The sequence below is a fragment of the Mustelus asterias genome, unplaced genomic scaffold (genome assembly GCF_964213995.1).
Source record: "Mustelus asterias unplaced genomic scaffold, sMusAst1.hap1.1 HAP1_SCAFFOLD_3198, whole genome shotgun sequence".
In the NCBI taxonomy this organism is placed as follows: Eukaryota; Metazoa; Chordata; class Chondrichthyes; order Carcharhiniformes; family Triakidae; genus Mustelus; species Mustelus asterias.
In genome coordinates this window covers 1-15,000 of record NW_027593143.1, presented here as the reverse complement: position 1 = coordinate 15,000, position 15,000 = coordinate 1, and the positions used below count along the sequence as shown (strand labels likewise).

At 49.3% G+C, this 15,000-nt stretch overlaps 2 protein-coding genes across 2 annotated transcripts in view; one reads left to right on the top strand and one right to left on the bottom strand.

The window, feature by feature from the left end:
* Positions 1–6,274, top strand: part of LOC144490357 (delta(14)-sterol reductase LBR-like) — a gene marked incomplete at its 5' end in the record, with an annotated part of 24,272 nt that extends 17,998 nt beyond the window's left edge. Inside the window, one exon of the mRNA XM_078208118.1 lies at positions 3,814–6,274. Within this exon, the coding sequence (XP_078064244.1) occupies positions 3,814–3,974 (161 nt within the window). The remainder of the gene's footprint in view (positions 1–3,813) is intronic.
* Positions 6,275–9,530: 3,256 nt separating this feature from the next.
* LOC144490356 (alanine--tRNA ligase, mitochondrial-like) lies at positions 9,531–14,654 on the bottom strand. The gene is made up of 3 exons (XM_078208117.1): positions 14,538–14,654; positions 11,465–11,575; positions 9,531–10,717 (listed from the first exon to the last, which is right to left on the bottom strand). The coding sequence occupies exons 1-3, from the start codon at positions 14,652–14,654 to the stop codon at positions 10,553–10,555; spliced, it is 393 nt and encodes a 130-aa protein (XP_078064243.1). The 3' UTR covers positions 9,531–10,552.
* Between the last annotated feature and the right edge of the window lie 346 nt (positions 14,655–15,000).

Sequence of the window (15,000 nt, the reverse complement as noted above, 5' to 3'; positions counted from 1 at the left end):
ATTCATTTGACAAGGAGATCACATTGGAGGATCTTTATCCAGAAGATTATTCAGTAGAAGAGAATCCTGATTCCAGAGGGGCAGTGCAAATCAGTCTTGCTGTCAACTGGTGCTCTGTGGACAAATGGTTAAAATTCCCAATGGAGAATGGGAAGAGAAAGAAAGGAAGGGGGGGGGTTACATGAGGTCACCATTTCTACTTAGATGGTACAGGGTGACAAAACCCTTATTATGGGTTGCACGGTAGCACAGTGGTTAGCACTGCTGCTTCACAGCTCCAGGGACCTGGGTTCGATTCCCGGCTTGGGTCACTGTCTGTGTGGAGTTTGCACATTCTCCTCGTGTCTGCGTGGGTTTCCTCCGGGTGCTCCGGTTTCCTCCCACAGTCCAAAGATGAGCGGGTTAGGTTGATTGGCCATGCTAAAAATTGCCCTTAGTGTCCGGAGATGTGTAGGTTAGAGGAATTAGTGGGTAAATATGTAGGGATTTGGGGGTAGGGCCTGGGTGGGATTGTGGTCGGGTGCAGACTCGATGGGCCGAATGGCCTCTTTCTGTACTGTAGGGTTACTGTGATTCTGTGACCCAGACTCCTGACAATTTGAAAATGGAGATCTGACTGACAGTGCCTGCTATACTGCATTGTTGCTTTGTACAAGATGGAGTTAGCTGCTGTTCCCAGTTAGCCTTTACATAAAGGGCTTCAAAAGGAAGATTATGATTTGCAATAATTTCAATCTTGTCACTTTATATCTGGGCATTTGTGAATGGATGATCTATAACTGCTGTTGGGTCGAAGTCCTGAAACACTCTCCCTAACAGCATTGTGGGTGTACCTACAGTGCAGGGACTGCAGCAGTTCTATAAGACAGTTCACCACCACCTTCTCAAGGGCAATTAAAGATGGGCAATAAATGCTGGCTGCAATGCCCAGATCCCATGAAAGAATAAAAAATTGACTCAGCATAATTCAAACTGGAACTTTGGAAAATGGAGAGTAGGTTGACAGCAGCTGCTAAACTGCAGTGATGTCTAAATCCTGTCATCGTTTAGGGGGGCGGGGGGCTAGGGAAACCTCTGATCATTGCAGTTGTTGGTTATTCATTTAAAGTCATACAGCGATTTTAATTGCTCTAGATGAGTTCAGTGCACACAGTAAAATTATGCCAAGAATCTTCAAAATTGAAAGGTTTGGACTTTTTAGATGGAATATGATTGACATCTAAATCACTTCATTACTATTATAAAGTTACTCATTTATCAAGTGTGATGGGGAACTTTTGTCTGCTGAAGCAGTAACATCCTTTGTTTTATTCATTCATGCAAAGTGGGCATCACTGGCTGACCAGCATTTATTGTCCATCCCTAGTTACCCTTGAACTGAGTGGCTTGCTAGACCATTTATAGAATTATAGAGATTTACAGCATGGAAACAGGCCCTTCGGCCCAACTTGTCCATGCCGCCCTTTTTATTTAAACCCCTAAACTAGTCCCAATTGCCCGCATTTGGCCCATATCCCTCTATACCCATCTTATCCATGTAACTGTCTAAATGCTTTTTAAAAGACAATTGTACCAGTCTCTACTACTACCTCTGGCAGCTCGTTCCAGACACTCACCACCCTGTGTGAAAAAATTGCCCGTCTGGACCCTTTTGTATCTCTCCCCTCTCACCTTAAACCTATGCCCTCTATTTTTAGACTCCCCTACCTTTGGGAAAAGATATTGACTATCTAGCTGATCTATACCCCTCATTATTTTATAGACCTCTATAAGATCACCCCTCAGCCTCCTACGCTCCAGAGAAAAAAGTCCCAGTCTATCCAGCCTCTCCTTATAACTCAAACCATCAAGTCCTGATAGCATTCTAGGAAATCTTTTCTGCACTCTTTCTAGTTTAATATATCCTTTCTATAATAGGGTGACCAGAACTGTACACAGCAGAATTATGGTCACTGGTCCCAAAGTGATCCCTCACTAACACTTCTGTCACCTGCCCTTCCTTATTTCCCAAGAGGAGGTCAAGTTTTGCCCCCTCTCTAGTCAGGCCATCCACATACTGAATGAGAAATTCCTCCTGAATACACTCAACAAATTTCTCTCCATCCAACCCTCTAATACTATGGCTGCCTCAGTCAATGATGGGAAAGTTAAAATCCCCTACTATTACCACCGTATTTTTCTTGGAGCTATCTGTAATCTCCTTACATATTTGCTCCTCAATTTCCCGCTGACTATTTGGGGGCCTATAGTACAACCCTATCAAAGTGATTGTCCCCTTCTTATTTCTCAGTTCTACCCATATAGACTCAGTGGCTGAACCCTCGGATATATCCCCTCTCAGTACGGCCGTGATGTTTTTCCTAATCAAAAGTGTAACTCCCCCTCCTCTCTTGCTTCCTGTTCTATCTTTCCTATAGCATCTGTACCCTGCAACATTGAGCTGCCAGTCCTGTCCCTCCCTTAGCCATGTTTCAGTAATAATATCCCAGTCCCACATACCCATCCATGCCCTGAGTTCATCTGCCTTGCCCGTCAGGCCTCTTGCATTGAAATAAATGCAGTTTAATCTGGACTCCCCTTGCTCTTTGTTCTGCTTTTGCCTTACCTGTCTAGTACTAGGATTACTGACACTGCCTTTACTACTTAATGTGCTCTCTTTAACTTCTGTGCCCTCCTCAACCCCCTCTTCTGTCTCCCTACTACTTCGGGTCCCACTCCCCTGCCAAACTAGTTTAAACCCTCCCAAGTGGCTCTAGCAAATCTCCCTGCCAGGATATTAGTGCCCCTCCAGTTCAGGTGTAACCTGTCCCTTTTGAACAGGTCATCCCTTCCCCAGGAAAGATCCCAGTGATCCAAAAATCTAAATCCCTGCCCCCTGCATCAGTTCTCAAGCCACGCATTCATCTGCCTAATCTTCTTATTCCCACTCTCACTAGCACGTAGAACTGGTAGTAATCCAGAAATTACTACCTTCGAGGTCCTGCACTTTAGCCTTCTGCCCAACTCTCTACATTCACACTTCAGGACCTCATCCCTTTTCCTACCTATGTCGTTGGTATCAATGTGTACAACGACCTCTGGCTGCTCATCCTCCCCCTTAAGAATGTCCTGCAATTGCTCAGAGACATCCTTGACCCTGGCACTAGGGAGGAAACACACCATCCTGGAGTCTCGATCGCGGCCACAGAAACGCCTGTCTGTGCCTCTAACTAGCGAGTCCCCTATTACTACTGCTCGCTTGCTCTTTGCCCGACCCTGCTCCACAGCAGGACCAGCTGTGGTGCCACAGGTCTGGCTGCTGCTGGTATCTCCCCAACAGGCTATCCCCCTCAACAGTATCCAAAATGGCATACCTGTTTGAAAGGGGAATAGCTACAGGAGACTCCTGCGCTACCTGCCTGCCTCTCCTGGTAATGAATAATGATTATCATATTGTTACCGTACTCTATTGGCTTGTCCTCACTCCCCCATGTGATTCAGAGGGCAGTTGAGAGTCAACCACATTGCTGTGGCTCTGGAGTCACATGTAGGCCAGACCAGGTCAGGATGACAGATTTCCTTCCCTAAAGGACATTCATAAACCAGATAGGTTTTTTCGACAATGGTTTGGTCATCAGTAGATTCTTAATTCCAGATATTATTATTGAATTCAAATTCCACCATCTGACGGGGTGGGATTCAAACCCATGGTCTCAGAACATTAGCTGAGTTTCTGGATTAATAGTCTAGTAGTAATACCACTAGGCCATCACCTCCCCTAATTTTTGTAAAACTCTTGTTTTAAAAAACTGTCCTTTCTTGCTCTTTCTGCAGGATTCAATCACATCATTCCGTATTTCTACATAATATACTTCACTTGTCTGCTCATTCACCGTGAGGCTAGGGACGAGCATCAGTGCAGGAAGAAGTACGGTGTAGCTTGGAACAAGTACTGCCAGCAGGTCCGCTACCGAATCTTTCCCTACATCTACTGAGCAAGTCTACTCCACCCATTTGATCTCACAGCCTGTGCAAGTTATTGTCACTTGTGTTTTGAAGAAAATACGAGATGAAGATTGTTGTATTAAGGCAATAATCATGGGGCTTGCTGTTTTTTTTTAAAAAAGTATAATTTTTCTCTTTGTACCCTGTCCCTACCTTTTAAAAAAGAAATAATTTCATTCACAGTTTAAGATTAACCAGTTCAAAGGAGGTAATATTCCTTTGGGTATAAAGTCCAGGCAGATCCATTTAAAACAGTTTTATTGCCAATTTGAAACATATGGGTAATCATCCCCTGTAGTGCAGTTTGTGCTTTTAAAATAAATGGGACAGGAGAGTCTGAGGGATAAGCTATTTTGTACTGGTGTTACTGTTTGACTCCTGCAAAGAATGTGAGCTATCAACATGGTTAATCATTTAGTGATTTGTATATTAGTCACTTCACAGAAGAATTCACTTATCTCAGGTATTCTTGAAATTGGAGCGGATTGTATTGTGAAACTTGTGTTTATCATGACCTATGCTTTTAAGATGGTCATAAAAACATACATGAAAAATAGGAGTAGGCCATTCGGCCCTTCAAGCCTACTCCACCATACATTTTGATCATGGCTGATCATCAAATTCAATATCCCAATCCCTCCTTCCCCCCCCCCCCCCCCCCCCCCCATATCCCTTAAGCTGTTTAGGCCCAAGAGCCATATCTACTTTCTTGTTGAAATCACACAACATTTTGGCCACAATCACTTTCTGTGGTAGTAAATTCCTCACCACTCTGGTGAAGAAATTTCTCCTCACCTCAGTTCTAAACTTGTATCCTCAAACTATGACCCTGAGTTCTGGACACTCCCACTATTGGGAACATTTTTTCTGAATCTACCCTGTCTAATCCTGTAACAGTTTTATAAGTTTCTATGAGATCCCCCCTCACTCTTAACTCCAGTGAACATAATCCCAAACGAGTAAGTCTCTCCTCATTTGACAGACCTGCCATCGCAGGAATCAGCCTGGTGCACTTCGCTGCACTCTGCTGTAAGAGCATCCTTCCTCCGATCAGGACACCAAACTGCACACAATACTCCAGGTGTGGCCTCACCAACGCCTTATACAATTGCAGTAAAATATCCCTATCCCTATCCTCAAAACCTCTCGCTATGAAGGCCAGCCTGCCATTTGCCTCCTACACTGATGTAATTGCGCGCTTACGTTCAGCGACAGATGCACGAGGACTCCAAGGGCTTGCCGGGTGTCCACTTCTGTCAATTTACACACATTCAAATTATAATTTGCCGCCTTGTATTTCTACTAAAATGGATTACCTCTCATTTTTCCACATTATACTGCATCTGCCATCCATATGCTCACTTACTCAGCCTGTCCAAATCACGCTGAAGCATCTCTGCATCCTCCTCACAGCAACTTTGTATCATCCACAAATTTGAAAATATATTTTGTTCCCTCGTCCAGATCATTAATACATAATGTGAACAGTTGGGGTCCTGGCACAAATCCCTGTGGTACCTCACTCGTCATTGCCTGCCAATTGGAAAAAGACCCAGTTATTACATCTCTTTGCTTCCTCTCTGCTAACCATATTTCTATCCATCTCAAGACATTACCCACAATCCTACAATGATATTTCTTTACAGCGTCGCTTGCATTTAAATATCAACTGTTTTAAAGAAAAAGGAATCTTCATTATTTTCTCGTTCTTTGTTTCTCCCTATATTTTAATCAAAGATAGGTCCTGTATGATGTGCTACACTTACATCTCTTACTGCACATGATTATGGCAATGACTATACATTACCTCTCACTTATTTAAAAACAAATGCTATAATGGCATTTAATCCTAATAACTGCCATTTATCAACTTTTTCTTATTTGTTTTGGAAACTTTGGCCAGTTACTTCAGATGGTAACTTTAGTTTGAAACTTTGTAATTCAGTCACTCTCTTGTTTTGTACAGATCAGAATAGGAATTCAAGAGCCATGAACTAACTGACTGTACTTGACCTCTTCATAATCTTTCTTTTCTCATATCTCTCCTGCCCTTTAAATAATCAGACTGGGATTATAGAGTAATTGTAGAATCTTAAAAGCTCTGTAATATAAACCTTATTTTAAAGAAGCAGTATTTCTGGTTTAAAATTTTGTGTTTGTACTGTCGGGTTTACATTTTGGGTATTACAATATTTTCTTTTACTGAACTTTTCAAGATGCAGTGAAGTTGTAGTGTTTGTATTGTGTGCAATACCTTTAGAGCAGAGATCTAAATAAATTTAGCCACTTCTAGATTTCTTTTAATGCCTTGCTGTTGACTTGTTGCATTCTGGCTGTTCTCCAGAATTCTCTGGGACCCATCTGGTTTGAGTTGTGTTACTATTTTATATGAGTGACGTAACATGAGGAATGTACGTAGCAAGGCTTGCGATAAATCCTCAACAATGACTTACTGCAGTCAAGTATTTTTTTAAATGAAGACAAAATGTGCTCACGGATATTGTAAATATTTATAAATAAAATTTTCAGTGCTATTAAAGAGCCAGTGGTTTGTTAACCTCAGCATTAGCTTTTCAGTGCTGGAAGCCCTAAAGAGAGGCTAATTCTTCAATCATCGAAAACACTCAGTGCAGATAAATGTTATTTTCTCCCTTGCTTCACTGTTCCTTTTCCAAGAGTGAGTGGGTACAGCCAGAAGGTTGACTTTGCTGCTTCAGTCCTTGCTTTAGGAAATTGAGGTGTGCCCCATATTCTGCCAATCCATGGCACAACATTATGGACCATCCACTCTGAACCTTCAGTTTTCTTTATTTTTGGATTGGATCTCTTTAGGATGCAAATGACTGATGTTTTATATCTGGAAGAAGGTGTCTGAAGAGCCATTTAGATTGCCTGTTTCATTGAAGTGAGATGGGGATTGTGTCGAGTAAAGACAGACAATAACTCAATTGTATTTCAGAAAGGAGGCCCCCATTGCTTGATTTTCCTGACTACAGAAAGGCTCTGTATTGACATCAGCATTGTTTTGTGCAGGTTTCTAGTTCTGAAAAGGGTTGTAGTTTTATTGGTTTTCACATAAATTATTTTAAAATCTGGGCTTTTCTGTCTGGACTGTAGTCCACCAACTAGAAACCTAGTCTTCCAAAATTAATTAGAGATGCTTTGATTTTTTGGGATAACATAATGAATAGGATGTCAGTGATTCAGAATGTGGTAGGACCCCCTCCTGGAAATTTGCCTAGGGTACAGACAGCTATTTTGTACATTTTATGCTAGTTATCCAGTCTTTGCCTGTGATCCAGCAATATGAAATCTATTGCTGCCTGTTGTAACCTGTTCTTGTTTGGAGTCAGCAAATCACTGGATCCGTCACCTAGCCTTAACCTACATAAGCTGATCCATTAGGTCACCAGACCACCAGCAAGACATACTCTCAAATTTTATTTTTTGATATAAACTCTGAATTGTTATCCTAAAAAATCAAACTTTCAATTTTAAGAGGAAATTTTGGTGTATTCTTGTTTATAAATGTGGTTTTATTGATCAAAATATTTTTGTATGTATTAAAGGTCTAATAAGAATTTCAGTATTTCAGGTGGATTTCAATGTTTTTTTGATGTAATCCATTCACTGCACTGCCCGTGAATCCTTACTGTTATAGTGGCACTATACAGATTTCTGGAAGGACCATTTCATTTTACATGGTCTAAATGAGCCAATTAGTAGTGTGGTGTGAATCGTTAAGAATCTGTTTTTTTTTTCCTCCCCAACTGCAAAGCAAATAAAGCAGTCCTCCCTTACAGCTGCTCTCATCCCTATGCCTTGTGTAAAGTGACACTGAAACCTTAAGCTGGTTGAGATAGATTTCTGCCCTCTGATTTACTGTGCAACCATTAAACCTCTACCTGTAATTCTGGAGGAATCTCAGTGACTTAGCCTGAGCCACCTACCAGTCATACTACCCATGTCACAGTAATAGCACACCTGATCCTAAACCCAGCTTATCACTAATATAATGGTGACAAATCAGCATGATAGGAAGGTGTGCTATTAAGGCCTTGTACACATGAAGTCACAATGGAGGTTTGCATTGACTGCCTTAAAATAATAGAAGGGGGAGGGGGAGGGGGGGGGGGGCAGCGGCGGTGGCTTTAACTGCTGTTGGGTGAGGCTGCAATCTTTGTAGTTTTGGTCATGGTTTGTCCTGTGCATTTGTATTGAAATAACTGCCAGGTAGCAAGTTCTTCCTATTATGCACAAGAATGTGTACAGATCACACCATGACATTCCCCATCAGATTTTCATCCAGTAAGACCCCTTCACTACCGAGGAAAACATACCTGTTTGTGACATCATGTAGCTACATCCAGCTTGATGGAAACTGCAGGTGAAATCCTGTTAGCTTGTGTCAAAACATTGTAGCTGAGCTTTTTGGAATAAAATTGCAGTAGTGTATGTACGAGACTTGAGGCAATGACTGTAAATAGTATCTTTTGATGGGGAAATTGTTGGGTGGTATAAAGGATTTTTTTTGTGCTTGTTTTTATTGTAATGGCTTGTGCAACAATACCCAAGATTGTTATCACTAGTGAAAAAATGCATTGTACAAATAAAGTGAAACAACTTTTTATATTTTTTGGCTGAAATAAAGATTTACAATACTTTCTGCATTTGTTCAATGGTTTGTATCAAGCTTTACAGATCAGAAAATGTTATTCTTTCATAACCTTCACATCAGTAATCATTAATGTATCCCTCTATTCCCATCCTATTCATGTATTTGTTCAGACACTGCTTAAGCACTTTGATACGATAGTGACTTTTAAGTCTGCTATCACTCAATACTGAGACTCTAGAGAGGAAAAAAAATCTGCTTAGCTTTGTTTAAAGTATAGAGAAAATAAAGACTTCGTTCTTGCCATAGTTTAGTATCTCCCAGAGAACACCACTGAGATTATGGTATGACCAGACAACTTGACTTCCTTCTGTCTGTAAAGTATTTTGCCTAACTGCTCACTTTTCCCACAATGTCATATTTGAATCTCCAATCAGCTCCTGCTATAGTAGTGGAATAACCAATGTTATCCTTCCTCATCCATCTTGACCTCTGCAGCTGTTGCCAACTATATGGTTTCTAGCTATGCACTATCATCTCTGGAGATCTAGCCTAAGCCTTTCCTACAAGACAATTTACAGACATCAGCATCTTCCACACTGTCCCATCTCTTCAGGTTAATCATCATCTGTTATCCAGATCAGTGAACAGAGTGTGGATGTTCTTGCCTTCCTCTCTCTATATCTTCCAAATAAAATTGTATCCTGAAGACTCGTAACTTTACTTTCCACCTCTCAACTTCAAGTTGGTGCCTTTTATTTGGAAAGAATGGAGGACATAACAGCCACTTGAGAAAGCTTTTGAGCAATCTTCAATTTGGCGTACATAATTTATACAGGCACATCGGCCCTTTTTCAAAGGTGAATAAGAAAAATAATCCACAAAAATCCCATGAGACACCACACTGAGTGGAATCAAATAAAGGTGCAAAAGATATTGTCCACAGCTGATATTCAAATACATGTAGGCAAACTGGAATACAGGACAGATGTTGAAACATTGAGTGCATCTAGTAACAGACACCAATAATGCTGCAGCCCATATCAGTTAATGGTAGCAACTTAAAGCTATGATTTATTTAAGTCTGCTGCTTCAGTATATTCACCCCAAAAGAGATAGCAGTGGAATTAGATACAACACATTTTTAATGCCTCTTCACACGAGGCGTTGACTCCCAATACAAACTTGAGAATCAGCAGACTGTCCATGGAGGCAACATAATTCAGCTCAGCCCACTGCTTTATACAAGTGCTTTTGCCTATGGAAGATGGCACCCAGAGTTATTGAGGTACTAAGCAGTGGAAGCAGGAGCCTGAGAGTTCTGGCTAAAGATTTGATTTCAACAACTACTTCACAAGAGGTAGTGATTTCAGTCCAGGCAATTGCTGTATTTAATCAACAGCATCATTGAAGGTAACAATGTTTGAGTCAAAGCCCAATTATAGCTTTAACCAAATGAAGGTTTGGTTTTTGAGAAACTTTGGGTCTGAGTGTTGAATCTTACCCTCTTAGCAACTGAAGGTGACTTAGACTGCTCTTTTGAGCAACTCCTGGATATACTCAGCCCTGCCCCATCATCTCCCCTCACAGGCAGACAGCTTGCCTCCTGTCAGTCAATTAAACAACCAAAAATGATCTAGAAACCCACAGGAGTTCTCTGCACAAACTGACAGCCATGGTAGAATGCAAGGTCAGAACCCCCATTTCACCAACATCAGTGTGATTAATCAGAATGGAAACATTTGACTGCCTCATTGCTGATGGTAGTAACACAACAAATACTGGCAGATGTCTGAAAGCTTCCTTCACCAAAAAGTGGGATTCACGGACAGGTGAGAGCACAATATTGTACTGGACAGAGAAGAAGCATATTCAGTCCCAACAATCGATCCAGACTCCTCTCCCAGCAGTTCCAAACATCTTTTCACACACTGTAAATTGAAGGTTCTATTTTTACATTTTACTTCTTGCATATTCTGTGGCTGATTTTATAATTTCTTCCAGGTTCGAGCTGCTTCCCATTCCCTTAGCAACAATGTCAGAGCCTCCAGCATTTCCATCCATTTGTGCACAGACTGTGAGGGCCCAATCTGCTGCAGAAAGACTGCTCACTAAGCTCTAGAGAGAGGGCACATGATGAGGAGAGGAAGACATCCATCAACCAATAGTTTAGCTGAACGATTCATGCAATCCTTGAAACAGTCTTTAAAAGCTTCAAAAGAGCAAGGTTCATTATCATGTTGTGTGAATAGCTTTTTGGCATCTTATAGAATGAGAATACTACAGTGCAGAAGAGGCCCTCAGCCTATCAAGTCTGCACCAACGCATGAAAGGTCCTAACGTGCACACCTAATCCCACTTGCCAGCACTTGGCCCAGAGCCTTGAATGTTATGGTGCACCAAGTGCTTGTCCAGCTACTTTTTAATAGGATGTGAGGCATCCCGCCTTCACCACTCCCAGGCACGCATTCCAGACTATCACCACCCTCTCAGTAAAAAGGTTTTTCCTCAAAATACCCACTAAATCTCCCACCCCTCACTTTTAACTTGTGTCCCCTTGTAACTGACCCTTCAACTAAGGGGAACAGCTGCTCCCTATCTACCCTGTCCATGCTCCCCCAATCAGGTTGCCCCTCAGTCTTCCCTGCTCCAGAGAAAACATCCATTTGTGCACAGACTGTGAGGGCCCAATCTGCTGCAGAAAGACTGCACATCAGAGAAAACAACCCAAGCCTATTCAACCTCTCTTTATAACTTAAATTCCTTCCAGCCCAGACAACATCCTGGTGAATCTCGCTCCCCTCCCCTTTTCCCCCCTCCCACCGGTGATCTCGGTTTTGGGAGGGCTTCGCCCTCTGGTCTCACCTTTGGGACCTGACAAGCACACAGGACCTTCCCAGAATCCTGCTCGCTCAGCAGCATTACGGACGATTGCGGTCTTTTCTCAGAGATTTGATTCACCATCTTTATCAGGATCTGTAAACAAGAGAGCGTGAGGAGGAGCGGTGACAGGGAGGGGGGGGACGTGGGGGAGCCGGGGGGAGAGAAGGGGGAGCGGGGTCATTGGGGGTGGGGCCATTGGGGGGGGGGCCATTGGGGGGGGCAGGGTCATTGGGGAAGTGGGGCGGGGTTGTTGGGGAGGCTAGGCGGGGTCGTTGGGGAGGTGGGGCGGAGTCATTGGGGAGGCGGGAGGCAGGGTCGTTGGGGAGGTGGGGGCGGGAGGAGGTGGGGTCACGGGAGGCGGGGTTGTGAGCAGGCAAGGGGCAGGGTCGTGGAGGAGATGGGTGGGGTCATGGAGCAGACGGTGCGGGGCCGTGGAAGCGATGGGGGCAGGGCCGTGGAGGAGATGGGGGTGGGGCTGGGGGTCAGGGCGGGGGAGGAGACGGGGGGTCAGGGCCGGGGAGCAGGGCCGGGAGTCGAGACGGGGTCAGGGCCGGGGAGGAGACGGGGGGTCAGGGCCGGGGAGCAGGGCCGGGAGTCGAGACGGGGTCAGGGCCGGGGAGGAGACGGGGGTCAGGGCCGGGGAGGAGACGGAGGTCAGGGCCGGGGAGGAGACGGGGGGTCAGGGCCGGGGGGGCAGGGTTGGGAGGAGACAGGGGGTGGGGTTGGGAGGAGATGGGGGCGGGGTCAGGGAGGAGATGGGGCGGCAGGATTGGGAGGAGATGGGGGGGGCAGGGTTGGTAGGAGACGGGGGGGCAGGGTTGGGAGGAGACGGGGGGCAGGGTTGGGAGGAGACGGGGGGGGCAGGGTTGGGAGGAGACGGGGGGGGTTGGGAGGAGACGGGGGGACGAGGTTGGGAGGAGACGGGGGGGGGGGCAGGGTTGGGAGGAGACGGGGGGGGGGGGCAGGATTGGGAGGAGACGGGGGGCAGGGTTGGGAGGAGACGGGGGGGCGGGGTTGGGAGGAGACGGGGGGGGCAGGGTTGGGAGGAGACGGGGGGGGGGGGCAGGGTTGGGAGGAGACGGGGGGGGGGGGCAGGGTTGGGAGGGGAGGGGGGGCAGGGTTGGGAGGAGACGGGGGGGAGCAGGGTTGGGAGGAGACGGGGGGGGGGGGGGTTGGGAGGAGACGGGGGGGCAGGGTTGGGAGGAGAGGGGGGGGGCAGGGTTGGGAGGAGACGGGGGGGGGGCAGGGTTGGGAGGAGACGGGGGGGGGGGTTGGGAGGAGACGGGGGGGCAGGGTTGGGAGGAGAGGGGGGGGGCAGGGTTGGGAGGAGACGGGGGGGGGCAGGGTTGGGAGGAGACGGGGGGGGGGCAGGGTTGGGAGGAGACGGGGGGGGGCAGGGTTGGGAGGAGACGGGGGGGGCAGGGTTAGGAAGGGACGGGGGGGCAGGGTTGGGAGGAGACGGGGGGCAGGGTTGGGAGGAGACGGGGGGGGGTTGGGAGGAGACGGGGGGGCAGGGTTGGGAGGAGACGGGGGGGCAGGGTTGGGAGGAGACGGGGGGCAGGGTTGGGAGGAGACGGGGGGGCGGGGTTGGGAGGAGACGGGGGGGCAGGGTTGGGAGGAGACGGGGGGGGCAGGGTTGGGAGGGGAGGGGGGGCAGGGTTGGGAGGAGACGGGGGGGAGCAGGGTTGGTAGGGGACAGGGGGGCAGGGTTGGGAGGAGACGGGGGGGGGCAGGGTTGGGAGGGGAGGGGGGGCAGGGTTGGGAGGAGACGGGGGGGGGCGGTTGGGAGGAGACGGGGGGGCAGGGCTGGGAGGAGAGGGGGGGGGCAGGGTTGGGAGGAGACGGGGGGGGCAGGGTTGGTAGGAGACGGGGGGGGGGGGGGAGGGTTGGGAGGAGACGGGGGGGGGGGGGGGAGGGTTGGGAGGAGACGGGGGGGGGGCAGGGTTGGGAGGAGACGGGGGGGGGGGAGGGTTGGGAGGAGACGGGGGGGGCAGGGTTGGGAGGAGACGGGGGGGGCAGGGTTGGGAGGAGACGGGGGGCAGGGTTGGGAGGAGACGGAGGGCAGGGTTGGGAGGAGACGGGGGGGGGGGGGGGGTTTGGGAGGAGAGAGGGGGGCAGGGTTGGGAGGAGACGGGGGGGCAGGATTGGGAGGAGACGGGGGGCAGGGTTGGGAGGAGACGGGGGGCAGGGTTGGGAGGAGACGGGGGGCAGGGTTGGGAGGAGACGGGGGGGGCAGGGTTGGGAGGAGACGGGGGGGCAGGGTTAGGAAGGGACGGGGGGGCAGGGTTGGGAGGAGACGGGGGGCAGGGTTGGGAGGAGACGGGGGGGGGTTGGGAGGAGACGGGGGGGCAGGGTTGGGAGGAGACGGGGGGGCAGGGTTGGGAGGAGACGGGGGGGCAGGGTTGGGAGGAGACGGGGGGGCAGGGTTGGGAGGAGACGGGGGGGCAGGGTTGGGAGGAGACGGGGGGGCAGGGTTGGGAGGAGACGGGGGGGCAGGGTTGGGAGGAGACGGGGGGGCAGGGTTGGGAGGAGACGGGGGGGGCAGGGTTGGGAGGAGACGGGGGGGCAGGGTTGGGAGGAGACGGGGGGGCAGGGTTGGGAGGAGACGGGGGGGGGCAGGGTTGGGAAGGGATGGGGGGGCAGGGTTGGGAGGAGACGGGGGGGCAGGGTTGGGAGGAGACGGGGGGGCAGGGTTGGGAGGAGACGGGGGGGCAGTGTTGGGAGGAGACGGGGGGGCAGGGTTGGGAGGAGACGGGGGGGCAGGGTTGGGAGGAGACGGGGGGGCAGGGTTGGGAGGAGACGGGGGGGCAGGGTTGGGAGGAGACGGGGGGGCAGGGTTGGGAGGAGACGGGGGGGCAGGGTTGGGAGGAGACGGGGGGGGCAGGGTTGGGAAGGGATGGGGGGGCAGGGTGGCGAGGAGACGGGGGGGCAGGGTTGGGAGGAGACGGGGGGCAGGGTTAGGAAGGGACGGGGGGGCAGGGTTGGGAGGAAGACGGGGGGGCAGGGTCGGGATGGGGCAGGGTGGGGGGTTGGGCGATGGCACTGCTCAACTTACCGACATTGATTGGAGAGGAAAAGCATCCACCAGCAACTGTTGGTCCAATCGGTTCTCCAGGAAAAGACGCACGTTCTCCGCAGCCTGGAATTGAGGGCATTGTCCAACTGAGTTCATGCAGCAACCAGGCCCTACCTGCCGGGTCCCCCCCCCCCCCTTCTGCCGCCGCACCCCCCCCAACCACCCCCCCCCCCCCCCCCCGCCCTCTCTGCCAGGCCCTCCCCCTCTGCCAGGGCCTCCCCCGCCCCCTCTCTGTCAGGGCCGCCCCCCCCCTCTCTCTGTCAGGGCCTCCCCCGCCCTCTCTGCCAGGGCTCCCCCCCCCCCCCCTCTTCTGCCGGGGCCGCTCCCCCTCTGCCAAGCACCCCCCCCCCACTCTGCCAGGGACCCGGACCCCCCCCCCCCCGCCCCCTCTCTGCCAGGCCCTCCCCCTCTGCCAGGGCCTCCCCCGCCCCCCTCTCTGTCA

Bases quoted from the DNA above. Each gene is read 5' to 3' on its own strand.
- LOC144490356 (XM_078208117.1), bottom strand. From the start codon at position 14,654: ATGAACTCAGTTGGACAATGCCCTCAATTCCAGGCTGCGGAGAACGTG. The intron at 11,576-14,537 runs GTAAGTTGAGCA...TCTTGTTTACAG, and splicing joins TTCCTCTCCAATCAATGTCG to ATCCTGATAAAGATGGTGAA. The intron at 10,718-11,464 runs GTGAGACCAGAG...CCCTCTCTCTAG, and splicing joins GTGCTTGTCAGGTCCCAAAG to AGCTTAGTGAGCAGTCTTTC.